Source organism: Nelumbo nucifera, chromosome 1, assembly GCF_055504915.1.
Source record: "Nelumbo nucifera cultivar China Antique chromosome 1, China Antique-T2T, whole genome shotgun sequence".
NCBI lineage: Eukaryota > Viridiplantae > Streptophyta > Magnoliopsida > Proteales > Nelumbonaceae > Nelumbo > Nelumbo nucifera.
The window spans coordinates 87,299,668-87,317,291 of NC_142649.1; the positions used below are offsets into that span (position 1 = coordinate 87,299,668).

The 17,624-nt window shown below is 41.9% G+C and overlaps 1 protein-coding gene across 1 annotated transcript; it reads right to left on the bottom strand.

Moving 5' to 3' along the window:
• Positions 1 to 230: 230 nt before the first annotated feature.
• LOC104599570 (basic blue protein-like) lies at positions 231 to 1,034 on the bottom strand. Its single transcript, XM_010262168.2, has 2 exons — positions 765 to 1,034; positions 231 to 643 (listed from the first exon to the last, which is right to left on the bottom strand). Exons 1-2 carry the CDS (start codon positions 943 to 945, stop codon positions 444 to 446), a joined length of 381 nt encoding a protein of 126 aa, XP_010260470.1. The 5' UTR covers positions 946 to 1,034; the 3' UTR covers positions 231 to 443.
• Between the last annotated feature and the right edge of the window lie 16,590 nt (positions 1,035 to 17,624).

Genomic DNA, 17,624 nt, shown 5'->3' on the forward strand with positions numbered 1-17,624 from the left:
CTAGGTGAATAACTTGATTAATATGGGGTTGCTGGTTTAACTTTTATTATTATTGTTCCGGGCTTCTTCACCAAGTTATGTTGAATGATCAAAATGGAAGCATCTGATCAGTAGTGCTCACTCTCATTTACTACTCACCTACTCATCTGCTACTGAAAGGAGCCCCACATAAAAGAAAACAGCAATTCAGCAAATAGCAACTTAGCAAGTTCAGTTCACAATTAGGCCCATTTACCAAAACAAACATTTCTTTTATTTAGAAGCAACTATCTACTGAAGACTCACAGACAAAGCCCATTACTCTGGAACCTCTCCACAGACTCCTAACTCATCTATTGCAGTAATATATATTTGATATTATATTTATTTCTATTACTTCCATGGTTTGTCTCCTCTCTCTTTCTCTCGTCTTCTGCTATACTTGAGGCTCCTCAGAGGTTGGATCAAGCAGCGGTCACAGCTATCTTCATTCCTGCCTGACAGTGCCCAGCAACAGTGCAGATGAAGTAGTTCTGACCCCTCGCCAGTTTGATCTGATCGTTCCCTGATCGGAGTGTTCTAGCCCCTCTTGGAGCCGTGCAACTGTTGTAGCCATTTCTGTCTACTGCAACCACGTTGTGGATCGCTGGGTTGTACTTGAAAACTGCAAATCAACACAGCAGGCAGGCACACAGACACAGGTTTCATTTGGGTCAATGTGGTTGCATATAAAAAGATAGGTTGTTAAGTTTTGATTGTCTACTGAACCAGAGATCGATGCTTACCGAGTAAATCACCGGCCAGGAAACGCTTGCCTCTAGGCCAGGCAGCAGTGTTGAAGGTCCACCCACCAGCATCCCCAACTGTGAAGGTTGCAGCTCGGGCCATCTCACAGTGAACCAGTAGGCAGAGAAGTGTGAGCCCAAGGATCACGGAAGGAGCTGCACTGTCTCTTCCCTGAGCCATCTTTTACTCGCAGAGGTAGTAAACAAACAACAAGAACAAACACAAGAAGATGGGAAGAGGAAAGCTCTGAGTCTGAGGGATGATTCAGGCAAGGAAGAAGGTTTGGCTTTTTATAGAACGAGCATGAACGGGTGGCGGGTCCCATTGGTTGAAAATAAAAGAGTCAGGCCAAATTCACAATAAAGAAGACTATGAGGGTCTAGATCTGGAAGGGGTAAAAAGCCATTAAAATAGGCTAACAACCCACAATGGTGGCCGTGGCCATAAAGTTGGACTTTCAGGCTTGTTCGGTCTACGAGTCTGGCAGGATTTCAGCAAACTCAACCTTTTAATGGAGCTGCCACGGTAAGTCTGGGAGTACTTCAAAAGTCCTCTACCCAATACCACAATTAATATGCATTGGCCCATTGGGTATACACACTAGGCCCGGTCAGGCCAGGCTTACCCTCCAAGCCCTTGGAGGTTCTGTCTTGAAATAGATATGGATATGTAGCACTGAAGAGGGTGAAATGGCAGAAGAAGATTTAATGTAGAACAAGGCTTTATTGAGTTGAGATCATCATCATCCAAGCCTTATAGCAATTCGCCTTGGCTACATGAATCCTGTTTTATCATTCTATCCACGGTTTTGAAAATCGGACTGGACCAGATGATCGGACCAGTTGATTCAGGAACCGCAACTATTTTCATTTCACCCTAAAATTGCTCTTAGGCAAAAAATCATTGATTCGGTCAACAATCTGCTGACCTGAGCAATCAAATCATCGACCTGTCAACTTGGATAACATTTTTTGACTTTTTTTATTTTAATTATTATTTTTATTTGTTTTATTTTTTTTTTAAACCAGAACAAGCCGTCCGTTCAAACTGGACAATTGGACTATTCGACCTGGGAACAGGTCCCCAAAACAGTTCCGTGTCTGACTTTTAAAAACTTGATTCTATCCATTGTTAAATTAAAACTGAATCACACAACGAACCAGTCAAGGGTCTGGTTCCCGGGTCAAATGGTCCAACCATTCGAACTGAATGGATGGCACATTCTGATAAAAAAATAAAAATAAAAACCGGCCAAACCATTGAACGATTCAAATAGTTTGACTGCCCGGGTCAACAGTTTATTTGATTTTTAGGGAAATAACGGCTCTAGAATAAAACAAAACCGATCACCTGACCAATTTCCAGTTTTTCTAATCCGACCATCCAGTTCAATCCAGTTTTAAAAACCATAATTAAATTATTAGAGCTTAAATCATTTTTCACTACTTTCATCTATGTCCTCTTTGGTTACCCCTATCCCTTCTAAACCCTCCAATTTTCAAGAGATCACTTCTTAATCTTATGATAAGATACCCTCATTAGTATGATGGGTAAAATTACTAAAAACGATGATTTGACGGTTTCCCATTTCCTACTTTACACACACAATTCAATAATACTTTATTAAAAAGTTTATTATACCCAATTTTATCCTAGCCCCGCACAAAAGGACCAAAGTTTAGTTGAAACCAATAATGGCTGTTCAGTGGCAGGTTATTCCCATCAGCGTGGAACTTTACCATTGGTCCCACAGCCCACTGAACAGCCAACGCACACAGCTAATGTTCTAGTATGGCAGGTTATTCCCATCAGCTAATTCGATTGAGTTGAAACTGCCATATGCCCAGGCCTAAAATTAATTTGGTAGGACCTTCCAACCCCAACTGAGAAACAAAAAAAGAGTTCGGTATTGACCGATCATTTAGTAAAATGATGAATTAGGTTAGATGGGTCCATAATGAATAAATTCTCAACCAAGACATTTAATTGCATGAAATTGCAGCTATCAATTCAATAATGAGATGAGAGTTCCTAAAAATGTAGGAAAATGAAGGGAAAGGTAGGAAAATCTCTACAAACTTTGTATTGATTTCCTTATTTTTTTCTTTCTTTCCCTACTTTTTCCTTCAAACCAAACATACCCTTAATGACTAACTTCTTTGTGCACCTTTTCAAATTTCTAATTTTAGTACTCATCTTGTAAAATTCCTATTTTAAAAGTGAATACATTTTACACTTTATATTCTTAATTTTAATTAATTTTAGATAAGGTTTAACCTCAAATTGATCTACATTGCAGTAAATTTTAAAAATTTCCAAGATAATTTCACTTCAGCATAAAGTATTGTGATCCTGTTTCCCACCTCAAAATGAGACCAAAATTTCAATGGACATGAAAACCATTTGTCAAACTTGTACCCAAAACAATTATTAATGAATGGTTGATTTCTACCAATCAAAGCCGTAGAAAAGACTCAATTTTTTTTTCTGAAAATCAACTAGTATCTTAAGAAAGCTTCAATTTCAATGACAGCCAAAGACAACTTTATAGTAATGTTTTATCTTTCAATTGTAAAAATAGAATAAATACCATATATAAGTTGTTTGCAAATGGAAATTCTTAACTTTACCAACGTTACCTATATAACAGATATTTGCCACAAAATTGGCAGACTTAGGCTGTGTTCAGCAATATTAAAGGTTTTTGTTTTTCAAAGCACAAAAGCAACTATCACATTAAAAAAAAAAGGAATAAAATTGTTTTTGTTTTGAAGAACAAAACCATTCATTTTATCACACTCCTTTAATAGATTTCAGAAGTCCTGTAAATGTAAAACAATTTCATTTTGGTTTCAATAGCATTCACACATGAGTTCATTACTCGACTCAAAATCACCTGAATTAAATAAATATATTAATACGGAATTAGTTCATTATGTTGAGAATGTCTAAACAACCTTGTTTTATCTGAACTTGTGTCTTACAACATCAGCCCTCAAGTTTTTTTCTAAACCAATTTATTTCTTTTCACAGAAATCTCTTAATGGAGTTGCTTCAGATTTTATGATTTCATTCATACATTTCACAAGGGGGCACAGCTCTAATCATTATTTAAAAGAGTATTCTATTCGAAAAAGTGCCAATATTGGGTCGAGTTTTTTCAGTTTTTTCCTTTAAATTAACACCTTTTTGATTGAAAGGAGTACAAATACAAATGTATACAGTATAAATACATACAAAAATACAAGGTTTTACGCTCTACAATTTTGCATTTATACTCTTCCCAACTGAGTCATATTGTTTAGCCAATCTGCAGCTTGATTTTCTTCTCTATTATTTGTGACTATTGGACTTCTAGACCATTATCCTCCATCATCTACTACTGCAGTCCTGCGCTAGAGCTTCACACTTCCAATGGATCCATAGGACATTTTCTAATGTATTTTTTCTAGAGACAACAAAATTTAACTTGATGGTCTGTTTGGTGTGGTTTATTTTACCCACACTTCCCCATATTTTCCTTTTGTATTGTTAGACTTTTATTGGATTCTAATCAACTATAGGTCATTTGTTTATTTTTTTATCACCATGGGGGGTGCCTAGTTAGCGGTGGCAATTGCGCAGGTTGGGTTGGATTTGGTTTGGGTTGAGTTTCAATCCAATCCATCTAACCCGCCACCCCATTAATGACCCAGTTATATAAAATTAAATGGATTGGGTTTAACTCAAATCCACTTTAACCCAATCCAACCCACTCAAACCCATTAATTTTATATTTATGGACTTGAAAAACAAACTAATTCTCTCTTAACAAATAAGTTGGTCATAGCTTGGTGGTTGAAGTTACATTTTTATTTTCACACAAGCGGTGAAGCCATTTGATTATGTTCAAATTTTGGGTTTGACCGAACCACTTAGGTTCGAACCGGTCAGAGCAACTTGAACTATCTAATTGGATTATCTTTGAGCTAATCACATCAAAGGTGGTTGAGTCGTTTAGATTTAGATCAGTCTAGTTGCATCGGACCGGACTGGTTCAATTAATGGTGGATTGACTTGGACTGGCCCATATCAGGTTTGTGCACGGGTTTGGGACCGAATGACTGACCTGAAGCGGCTGGCCCATATCGGGTCGGTCCTGGATTCGGGTTGGGTTGTGTGGATATATGTCGGAGCGGATGGTCCAGACCGAGCAAAGCACACGGACACCGAACCATCTCGTTTGGAATCGTTTCTGATTTGGGTTGACCCCGATCGGCTTGTATCGGGTTGGGTCAGGCTACATCCAGACCGGGCAAAGCAAGTGGTATCGAACCGTCCCACCAGGGTCTATTTTGGATCAATATATGTTGGATTGGGTCAGATCGCATTGAATTGGTCCAGACTCGAGTCAAATTGATTTGAATTTATGTTGGGTGAAATGTGTTGATTCAAGAAAAAACTAAATTTAGTCAATAATTAATAGAAAATTAATGCATTAATTATAAATTATTTAATTCAAATGAAGAAAATTAAAAAAAAAAAGGCTAAGGAATTAATGCTTATGTTTGTAATGATTAACCCAATGGTTATCCACAACCCAACTCAACCCAACCCATTTAAATGGATGAATTGGGTGATGGGTTGATCACGCAACCCGCCAAGTAAATAGGCGGATTGGGTGGGTTAGATACTGATTAGATTGGGTGAATTCAATGGGTTGAATGAAAAATTGCCATCCCAATGCCTAATTTTTAGAAGATTTTCATTCCCTTTTTCGTAGATCTATCACAAGATAAATCCATATGTTCAGCTATATCTTGAGATTATTGGAATATTTTGGACAAGAATAATATTATTGGTGCTATGTTTAGTTCTGTCAAGTTTGTCTATGAAAATAGAAAATTTAATGGGGCTGCTCATTTTTGTAGCCAAGAAGGTGAAAGGCTATTTTCACTATCTGCTTGGAGAGGAGATCAACTTTTATAGTTGTCTAGTTTTGTGAGCTCTTTGTAACCTTGTTGTGTTTTATTTATTGACAAACAAAATCATTCTTCTAAATAATCTTTTTAAGAGTCTAATTAGCTGCGATGTAGATGTTGCACAATAATAAATCAGAAAAATAACCAATAACGTTAAAGGCATTACATTCTCTTCATCAATTCTTACTTTTCATTGATTTATATTTCACAATATGAACTTACCAAGCACGTTGAAGACTGTAACAACGTTCATTTTATCAGTATTTCACTTTTTTGCTTCATAGTGTAGGTTTTACATCATACATTTTGCCATGTTAAAAAAAAAAGCATAACCATCTTTATTAATTTTTAAATTTTCATGATAACAAGCTAGCTTTGGTTTCTTTGTCTTTTCATTAGGGATAAGTACCTAATTTATCAAAAATTGGATGTGCCTAATCACTCTCTTTTGACAAAATCCTCCCTTGGTATCTTCACCAAGTAACCCCACATACTTAGAGTTGATCAGTTGGGTACCAGAAACTTTAAAGTGGTACATTGAATGCACCTCCTATGAATAAATGTAATAAAGACAGATTATGTGCACATTTATTTCCCACATCCAATCCTTGTATTATTACTTGACCAGGTCTAAAACCAAGTGTTGAAATATACAAGATGGTATTATTGTCGACTGTTCTTTCACAAGGTGGGGGGGATACAACCTAGACAAAACTAGTTCACTCAATGGGTCACATCCCAATATATACCACTTTGAAAGAAAGTTCAGCAATTGTTGGGACATAAAAAATAAATATTAATTTCCTTAATATTCTTCCTAGGCCTTTGGTCAACTATTAAGACCCCATTAGGGTTTACATATCCCATCTCTTGTAGTTTGGGATAATTATGTTACCTATTTCAGCCCTATAATAACAAGATATCACAGTGACACCCTTTACTTTTGGGGTAGTGGCATTTCGTCTATCGACTTTTCATTTGCAACAAAGACCCACCCTGAACCTTCAAACTTCAGCACTTTGCCCTTACTTTGTTAATGGGCTTGATGACTGGTAAGGTTAAAATTATTAAAATGCCCATTCAAAGTTTTGTATCCCTTTGTATTTTAATGTTTTTTGTATTTTTCTCTTTCTATATGTCTTTAAATTTCCACTTATATTATATATTCTTAATTTTCCTTTTGTTGTATTTTTTTTTCAAATTTTTTTTTCTATATTTATTTATTTTTCTTTTTTTTGTGTATTTTATCAGTTTTATGCTAAATGGTCTCATAAAATGATATAAAGGCAGCTTGGGGATTTATAATTATACACACACGTGACAACCATATGAGAATCTTTTCTGAAGTTAACTACAGATGTTAATAGTGGGGGCAAACCGGCAAAGTACTGAAATCTCAAAGTTTAGGGTTGGTCTTTGTTAAAAATGAAAATTTGGGGGATCTAAATATCAGTACCCCAAAAACTCCATATTACCCTTATTTGGCAACTCCTTGTATATTATTTATATGAACAAAAAATCCATAATTGATACTTCTTGAAGTTTAGTGCTTATTAATGAGTCTCTCTCTCTCTCTAACTAATGTTTTATTACTAAGGGAGTTTTGGTAAATTACCTATTTTTTGTTAAAACTTTGTATAGTTTCTAAGAGAGAGATTGAAATTGGAAAAGTTGGGGAAAGACCCTGAATTTCATAAGGGCATGTTTCAGCTGCTAGTAATAGTGATATGGATGACGTTTTTATGTAGGCCAAATTGGAAACTATGCTGACATTCACAACATTATTGTTTTTACATATGCATGCGGAAGCCCATTTCCTCTTAATCATGATCCTCTATTCCTCTGAAAAGAATTGGGAGGAGCGTCTTAGGTTTGGGCATATATGCCACTAAAGGGTTTTGGACTGGACCCCTAAAACTTTTCACGCCTCCTGCTTTCAAGGATCAGAACCTACTGCAAATTTTGGGGCACCAAATTTATTCAAGGTTGTTCTAGTAATATTTATTTATTTATTTATTTATTTTGAAAGCAAAATGTTGTTCTATATGGTGTTTGGAAGTATGGGTGTTTTTTGGGACTGGGTTTTAAGAAAAATTGTTCATGCTTTCAAGACTCGTTTTTCACAAAAAAATATTTCTGTCACGTAGGCAGTGAGCAACACTATGCTGTTTGGTAAGGTGATTTTCATTACTGTTTTTCATGTATGTACTGACAGGTAAGCACCACATAGGATACACATAGGTGGGGTCCCGATTTTCGAGGCATGCGCAATTTTTTAATAATCGGCTGAGCCAAACAATGAGATACATGGGCATTTGTTGAAACGCCTATGTGGATCTGACGTGGCACTGTTTTTTGAAAAACGGCCACAGTTCCAAACATCCTCCTAGTAATGTTTTTCTTTTTTTTTTTTTTTTTTTTTGAAAGCGAAGCATTGTTCTAGTAATGATTGGTATACCTGATTAGTGATTAGGATATCAATGCTCAAATAATGTTGAGAAGATTTTAATTTAATCATCATCATTTAAGTGGGTCTTGTTGGTTGTCCCAATTAAATGGGTTCCCCTATGGCTATGTTTGGTTTGAAGGAAAATGTAGGGAAAGGAAAGGAAAGGAAGGGAAACATATAAAAACCTTGTATAGGTTTCCTGCCTTTTCCTTCCTTTTCCTACCTTTTCCTTTAAACCAAACACAGTGTATATGAATCCTATTTCACTATTCCGGTCCCTTCAATCATATCTATCGTTAATTTATGGGCACTTGTATCATTTATGGCACTTGTATCATTTATTATTTCATTCATGTCCTTTCAGACTGTCTCTAACTATTTTTAGTCCATTCAACTAGTACTTTTCCCAAATAGGTGCTATATTAGGTATTCTATTTTTCTCATTTTATCATCTATTAGAATAAATTTGATTCTTTTGAATCTTTCATTTCTATCTCTGTCCTTTCTGATTTAACCACTCATTTATCGGAGGATTCTCATTTTTACCACACTCAATGTTTTGGATAATCTCAAGGTTCAAAATTTTTATGTATATCAGGCCGCATAGGTCGGTGGCTTTCCCATACATTCTTACAAGGGGTGTTTCAGGGTTTGATCTGGTTCATGAGGTAGACGGACCTTAAACCAATCCCTCTGAATCAATTTCAAAGAAAAACTATAAAAAATACCTTCAACAAAGGAAACTGTTCAGTATCTTTGAACCTGATATCCTTTCAACGTAAAGTGTTTAAGTGGAATTTTAAATTCAGTATAAGCTATACTACCTACTGATTTGCAGATAGAGTGATTATCTTATCCTGAAGATTGAAGAATAACCTGCCCTACACACCAAGGCACTGCCTTTTTAGGGGGGTGTTTCAAGGTGGGATTGGATCCAGTGCCCGTGATACAAAACAGGACAAACCTTATCAACCAGATGGGTGAAACCTTCCAAGGCAACAAAAATGTCAAAAATCACCTAAATGTACAACGCTCACAGTCGCACTGATGGATTTTTAATCAGTTAAGACAGGTGCAACAACCAGTCTCTTATGACCGGAAGCACCAAATTCCAAGAATGTGAACTTTCTAGTCTGTGTTCACCATAATCCATATGGTATGCGTTGCTCCATTCACCTTGACTTTCTTGACCTTCCATCTCTATCATATCTTGGACTCTCGACTATCTTTGTGGAAAATTATCAAACAGATGGTGTGAGTGTCTCTAATCCTGCTTTTATCTTTTCCAAATCCATGCGGATTATTAAAAGGAGGCAATTAAGTAGGTGTTTGAACATTAATGCATAGCTAAGCACCCAAAACCCCAAGTTGGCTCTGAAACTGATAGGGTTTTGCTTCCTAACGCCTGCTTTTCTCCATTCTTCCCACTTCAAAGCAGAAAAGGGAATAAAATAAGGTAGAAATCGCATCTGGTCAGTTGAAAACTGGTCCAAGGCCACTTAGTGGCGCATGACGTTTATTCTCCAAAGTTTCTTTTTCTTTTTTGGCATTTGCTTTCATGTTTTCTTGTTGTTAGTTAGGACACAACTTGCTTTTCGGTTCCAAGAACCAGGAAGAAAAACCCTTTATTTTCTAGGGTTTGTAAAACTCTGACACGTATCACGTGGAGAGTGAGGACTTTGAACTGGGTGTGAGTGTAACGACATTGTGACATAATTTTAGATGGTACGGGTACGGAATTGAGGCCATTGGGCTGTCTGAAATTAGGTCTAGAGGTGCGGTGTCAGTGGATTGATTTTGGATTGGACTTTGAAACCAAAGTCAATTTGAACGGATTAGACCGACCAACAAGACATATTGAATTGAATCAATCTAATTTAATGGTCTAAAGTAATTATCAGATATAAGATAAGAATATAGGTGTCAATGGACTAGGTTTAAATTGGAATCAATCTAAATTAAAATGAATTTGAACAGATTGAATGGTCCAAACAATGAATTGGACCGATTCAAAATGGTCCAAAATATTCATTGGATTGGATTGAACCTAGTCCATTTGTAATGGATCTCACCTTAGATTGGATCGGATTGGACCAAATCTAGTCTATTTGACACTCATAATTAGGTCCAAGGATTAATGGGTTATGTTGGCCCAAGTCCAATTCAAGCCCATTCTTTTCAAACAAGTGGCAAAAGTTTTGGGCTGAAATTTGTTCAATGAATAAGCAGAGAGGAACCTCCAAGCCCCCTTTGACCCCTTTGGTCCCAAATCATGAATTCATGATGCCATTTGGAAATTGGAAGATTCTAGAATTCTACAGGGCCCATGATGATAGTATTAATTCAGAAATCTACTTTGTTACTGAACTTAAAAGGGGTTGTTTGATAATGGCTGAATTTTCTGAAATGAAGGACTTGTAGCTTTGTGTTTTGGTTGTTAAAATAGTTAAATAGTAAAATTTCAAGGGTATAACGATATCTACTCAACTTCAGTTTCAGCCACCTTCTTAAAAGCTTATTCATTAAAAGACAAAACAATAAGTTTTTCAGTTCAGCATCTTCAGCTGTTATCGAATGGATAAAAAAAAGCTAAAACTTGTGTTCATGTTCTTTTCTCTTCTAATTTCTTTATTGAGGCAGATCTCGTCACTTGCCGAAAGTCTCCCAACATTCTTACCACCCTAGAGTAGCCTGGATAAGAAAAATTTATACAAGCAGTCTCATTGCATACTTGTGGCTCCAGTTGTTCATTATATTCATGAAAGAATGAATATTTTCATAGCAAATGGTTATTGATGAGGGCAGATTTGGCCCTCCAGTGAAATTGCGACATGTGGCACCTTGTGACAACTAGGCAAGCCCCCAGGCAACAACTTACCAAGTTGGTCCCCCCGGGCACCAGTCTAGCTGGCCTGGCGCGACCTGGCGCGGCCTGCGCGCGACCTGGCATGGCGTGCGCGCGACCTGCGCGGCCTGGCGCGGCCTGCGCGCGACCTGCGCGCGGCCTGCGCACGGCCTGCGCGACCTGGCCGGATCAGCCTGCCACATGCGCCGACCTGGCAACCTGGCTCGGACACAGGCGCCGACCTGGCAATCTGGCCCGGACACAGGTGCCAACCTGACAACCTGACCCGGACACAGGCGCCGACCTGACGACCTCACCCGGACACAGGCGCTGACCTGGCAACCTGGTCCGGACACCGACCCGCCGACTGACACAGGCGCCGACCAGGCAACCTGGCCCGGACACCGACCCGCCGACTGACACAGGCGCCGACCTGGCAACCTGGCCCGGACACCGACCCGTCGACTGACAGGCGCCGATCTGACAACCTGGACCAGGCGCCGACCTGGCCGCCTGGCACAAGCGCCAGCCTGACAACCTCGAGGAGTTCATCACCGTACCCCGGTTCTGACGGGATATGACGTCTTACCATTTGAAGGCTTTTCACCCACCTAACCCGCGAGGGCACCACTATATAAGGACTCCGACCCCCAAAGCCAGGGGGAAAAAAAAGGAGAAAAAAGTATGGTAACCCCGCTCTTTAGCTCTCTCATTTCTCTCCAAGCCCTCTGTAATCAGAATGCTAACTTAGGCATCGGAGAGTCCCCGCCGGGAAAATACCCCCGGGTCCTCTGATTCAGTTCCCGCATGTCCCTCAGCTCCCACCGTCTACAAAGGAGAGAGAATCACCTCACGCGGAGGGTAGTCGGGTTGCGCTGCACCAGGGAGCTCCACCATCCTCTGAGTTGCAGACCGCCTAGGAGCAAGTCAAGTGACAAGTTCGCCATCAGGCAATTCGCCACCAGGGAGCACTGCCGGGCAGTTCGCCACCAAGCAGTTCGCCATCAGGCAGTTCGTCACCAGGCAGTTCGCCATCAGGCAGCGCCACCAGGCAGTTCGCCATCAGGCAGTTCGCCACCAGGCAGTTCGCCACCAGGGAGCACTGCCGGGCAGTTCGCCACCAGGCAGTTTGCCATCAGGCAGTTCGCCCCTAGGCAGTTCGCCACCAGGGAGCATCACCAGGCAGTTCACCATCAGGTAGTTCGCCACCAGGGAGCACTGCCGGGCAGTTCACCACCAGGCAGTTCGCCATCAGGCAGTTCGCCACCAGGGAGCACTATCAGGCAGTTCGCCACCGGGCAGTTCGCCACCAGGCAGTTCGCCCCTAGGCAGTTCTTCACCAGGGAGCATCACCAGGCAGTTTTCCACCAGGCAGTTCTCCCCCAGGAAGTTCGCCACCAAGTAGCTCATCACCAAGGCACGTCACCACCAGGACAAACACGAGGTACTTAGCCAAAAAAATTTATACATCACAAAAAATGGTACGTGACCAAAAACGGTTACATCAATTGGCGCCGTCTATGGGAATACGCTACGAAAAGCTAAGTTCTCATCCTACCAAAGCTAAGTCCTCACTTTTTTGAAGATATCACTTTATAGTTTACATTTTTTATGAACTCAAAAACTATGCAGGGGGCTAACAGACTAAGTAGCTCTACCAACCTTACTTTCGATTCAGATGATGCCTCATCAGTCCTCTCCGCAAGGTCCCCCTACAAAGATGAGCTCTTCGTGACTTCCGCGGGAGTTGACGGCCAACAAACTACATAGGCACCCTTACCGGTCGAGCCTTCCAAGGCTCCCGTGTGAGCTGGCAACCTAAAGTTAGTAGTGCTGCCCCCGAAGGTCGAGCCCCTAGTAGCTTCTTGTAGGAGTGGGTGACCGGCATTACGAAGCTGATGCAGCACAATCATAGCTCGACACCTCACAGGCAAAGCCTACGGGCCACATTACTGCTTAAGACCCGGTCGCCTCTCCGGCACGGGCAAAGTCAAAAAAGAGTAGACCACGAGTCACTCCCAAAAGCCTACGGGCCACATTACTGCTTAAGACCCGGTCGCCTCTCCGGCACGGGCAAAAGTCAAAAAAGAGTAGACCATGAGTCACTCCCAAAAGCCTACGGGCCACATTACTGCTTAAGACCCGGTCGCCTCTCCGACACGGGCAAAAGTCAAAAAAGAGTAGACCACGAGTCACTCCCAAAAGCCTACGGACCACATTACTGCTTAAGACTCGGTCGCCTCTCCGGCATGGGCAAAGTCAAAAAAGAGTAGACCACGAGTCACTCCCAAAAGCCTACGGGCCACATTACTGCTTAAGACCCGGTCGCCTCTCCGGCACGGGCAAAAGTCAAAAAAGAGTAGACTACGAGTCACTCCCAAAAGCCTATGGGCCACATTACTGCTTAAGACCCGGTCGCCTCTCCGGCACGGGCAAAAAATCAAAAAAGAGTAGACTATGAGTCACTCCCAAAGCTTGCGGGCCACACTATTGCTAAATATCCAATCGCTTTCTCAGCAGGTACAAAATCAGCAAAAGTGAACTATAAGTTGCCCCAGAGCCAAAGGGCTACACTACTGAAACCGGCAGAGACCCCCTCGTCTTACTGGCAGCTCGCCACATACAGGCAGCTCCCAAAGCCTAAGGAATTGGATCAAAACTTACTAGCTCGTCGACTTACAGGCCAAAAGAAATCTACTCCCTTCGCTGAGTTACTCTCAGCTCGGGAGTGGGGGGCAATTGATGAGGGCAGATTTGGCCCTCCAGTGAAATTGCGACACGTGGCACCTCGTGACAACTAGGCAAGCCCCCAGGCAACAACTTACCAAGTTGGTCCCCCCCCGGGCACCGGTCTGGCTGGCCTAGCGCGGCCTGCGCGCGACCTGCGCGCGACCTGCGCGCAACCTCCGCGCGACCTGGCGCGACCTAGCACGACCTGGCACGGCCTGCATGCGACCTGCGCGGCCTAGCGCGGCCTGTGCGCGGCCTACGCGCGACCTGGCACGACCTGCGCGACCTGGCCGGATCAGACTACCACATGCGCCAACCTGGCAACCTGGCCCGGACACCGACCCGCCGACTGACACAGGCGCCGACCTGACAACCTGGCCCGGATGCCGACCCGTCGACAAACACAGGCGCCGGCCTGGCAACCTGGCCCGGACACCGACCCGTCGACTGACAGGCGCCGACTTGACAACCTGGCCCAAGCGCCGACCTGGCCGCCTGGCACAAGCGCCAGCCTGACAACCTCGAGGAGTTCATCACCGTACCATGGTTTTGACGGGATATGACGTCTTACCATTTGAAGGCTTTTCACCCACCTAACCCGCGAGGGCACCACTATATAAGGACTTCGACCCCCAAAGCCAAGGGAAAAAAAAGGAGAAAAAAGTATGGTAACCCCGCTCTCTAGTTCTCTCATTTCTCTCCAAGCCCTCTATAATCAAAATGCTAACTTAGGCATCGGAGAGTCCCTGCCGAGAAAATACCCCCGGGTCCTCTGATTCAGTTCCCGTAGGTCCCTCAGCTCCCGCCGTCTACAAAGGAGAGAGAATCACCTCACGCGGAGGGTAATCGGGTTGCGCTGCACCAGGGAGCTCCACCATCCTCTGAGTTGCAGACCGCCTAGGAGCAAGTCAAGTGACGAGTTCGCCATCAGGCAGTTCGCCACCAGGGAGCACTGCCGGGCAGTTCGCCACCAGGCAGTTTGCCATCAGGCAGTTCGCCACCAGGGAGCACTGCCGGGCAGTTCGCTACCAGGCAGTTCGCCATCAGGCAGTTCGCCACCAGGGAGCACTACCAGGCAGTTCGCCACCGGGCAGTTCGCCACCAGGCAGTTCGCCCCTAGGCAGTTCGCCACCAGGGAGCATCACCAGGCAGTTCGCCACCAGGCAGTTTGCCATCAGGCAGTTCGCCACCAGGGAGCACTGCCGGGCAGTTCGCCACCAGGCAGTTCGCCATCAAGCAGTTCATCACCAGGCAGTTCGCCATCAGGCAGCGCCACCAGGCAGTTCGCCATCAGGCAGTTCACCATCAGGCAGTTTGCCACCAGGGAGCATTGTCGGGCAGTTCGCCACCAGGCAGTTTGCCATCAGGCAGTTTACCACTAGGGAGCACTATCAGGCAGTTCGCCACTGGGCAGTTCGCCCCTAGGCAATTCGCCACCAGGGAGCATCACCAGGCAGTTCGCCACCAGGCAGTTCTCCCCCAGGAAGTTCGCCACCAAGTAGCTCATCACCAAGGCACGTCACCACCAGGTCAAACACGAGGTACTTAGCCAAAAAAATTTATACATCACAAAAAATGGTACGTGACCAAAAACGGTTACATCAGTTATGTACCTAAATTATTTCTAATATATGGATAAATTGCTTATTCTTTTGTTATTAATTTTGTTTGGTTAATAGAAGAAATAGCTTTGGTTAGATGAATGATTTACTCAATTACTGTATCTTGACTTGCCTTAGATGTAAACTTAGTGGCTTTAACTAATTAGTGCAAGTTGAATTATGCTTTTGAGTGCTAACTTAACACAAACAGTAGAAAAGGCCTAATTGGTTTGTAAGCATTTTTAGCCTATAAAGAAGAAGAATAAACAGTCTGGGCAGCACAGGCCATGTCAATTGTGAGCTAAGAGTTCTTTAAACTGTTTTTATTTCAAAGTGCTGAAATCTAGTTCTCTGTTTGGGTAAGTGTTGTAAGTTTTTTTTTTTTTTTTCTTATAGATTACTGGTTTGATAAATTGTTCTAGATTATTTTGTCTCCTTCACTAAATAATGGTAATCTCAAATCTGGAGAAGATGGTATAGTTTCAGTGAAGCAATGAATTGGCAGATTTAGCCCAAGGCTACATTAGTTGTTCAAAGCTACTTGCTTAACTCAATAGCATTTTTCAGTTGTCTCATTCTTGACAATTTACAGATCAAATATTGAAAATGAGTTAATCCCCTGGTTCTTCAGTCACTCAAGTTGGTAGATCACTTGGTGGGATGCTATTATTAGGAAAACATATCGTCATAGTGGAATGTGATTTTTGACTAAATTGATGCTTATTATCACAGTGGGAGCAGGTGGAACTATAGCTGGAATTTTTAGAAGGATTTCTAATGCAAAGGTTAACCATGAATTCTATGTGCTTTGCAGTAATTTCCAAAGCCCGTTTCCTACAAATAGTTGGGTTGAGAATTGCCTACATTTTGTAACTACAGAATCCATTCTAAAATTAAAATCCCTACAACTACATGTTCATGAACTAAGCAACCTTCCTTTATTGTAGAATAGTTACATTGAAGGAACACTAGATAATTGGCCAAACAAGGATGAGAGGATTTCTTTGATGATTGGAGGAATTGCTTAGATGTTTAGTAATACTGGTTTATCTTATTATCTAGTTTTATGGGTTGTTGGGCTTATTCTTTCCATGGTTAAAGTAGCTACTGAGAGCAATGCTGATGGGTGTTTTATAGTGGGGAGGTGTTGAGAGTTGTGGTAGGGACCCTGCAGATGATGGAACTGTTTTCTCAGGGTTCTATTTCTGCCTCATGTGCTTGCTCAAGACATACAACAGGCTCAAGTTTTATGGTGCAGAAGTCTAGTGCTGAAGAGTGCTCTATGGTGGAGACTTGTAGGGTATGAGTATAGAAAGGTGATGGGTGCTGTGGTAGGGACTCGGATTATGGTGCAACTGTTTCTAGAGGGTCTCCTTTCTGCCTTATATCCTTGCTTAAGACATGTAACAAACCTCAAAAATTTATAGTGCAGTTCAGTGTCAAAGGGTGTTTAAGTGTTTTATAGTGGAGAGTCTGGGGAGATATTGGGCATTGAAAGTGGAGAGGTGCTGGGTGTTGTGGTAGGGACTCTGTATGTAGTGGAGCTGTTTTCAGAGGATTCCTTTTCTGCATCTTGTTATATATAACTTGCTTTATGGCATATGATAGATTCAGAAATTTTAGGATCCGTTTGGTTTATAGTTAGAGTTGGAATTGGAATCTTTCAGAACCGGAATCAGAATGGTCTGTTCCCAGCCTGTTTGATTCAAACGGGATTCGGAATTGGAATTTGCTAGAATGAGATTCTCATTCCAAAGAGAGGGGGAGGGAATGGCCATTCACTCAAATGGGTGAACGACATTCCACCAGGAATGGGAATTAGATTCCAATTCCCCACAACCAAATGGTTAGCATTCTGATTCCGATTCCAAACCCCTATTCCAACGAACCAAACAGATTCTTATAGTGCAGAAGTCTAGTGTTGAAGGGTATTTTCAAGCGGGGTGCTGATAGCAGTGGAGATGTTTTGGTGGATTCCAAAGTTGTAAGACTTGGACCTTACATAGAATAAATGTTCACTGGTCACAGTTTTATGAGTTAATAAACTTCAAAGTGAACCCAGACCAGCCCATTCGATTTTTTTAGGGGTTTTTATTGAATTTTCACCGTGGATTGATGCCAATTCACGGGCAGGATGCGGTTTATAGGGGGTACTAGTAGACAGATTTCTGAGGTGGATTGAAGCCCACTTATCCCTTTTATTTTTAAGAACTCAATAAATATTCTGACAGCTGATTTAGAAATTTGCTTTCAATCATTTCAAGGTTAGGATG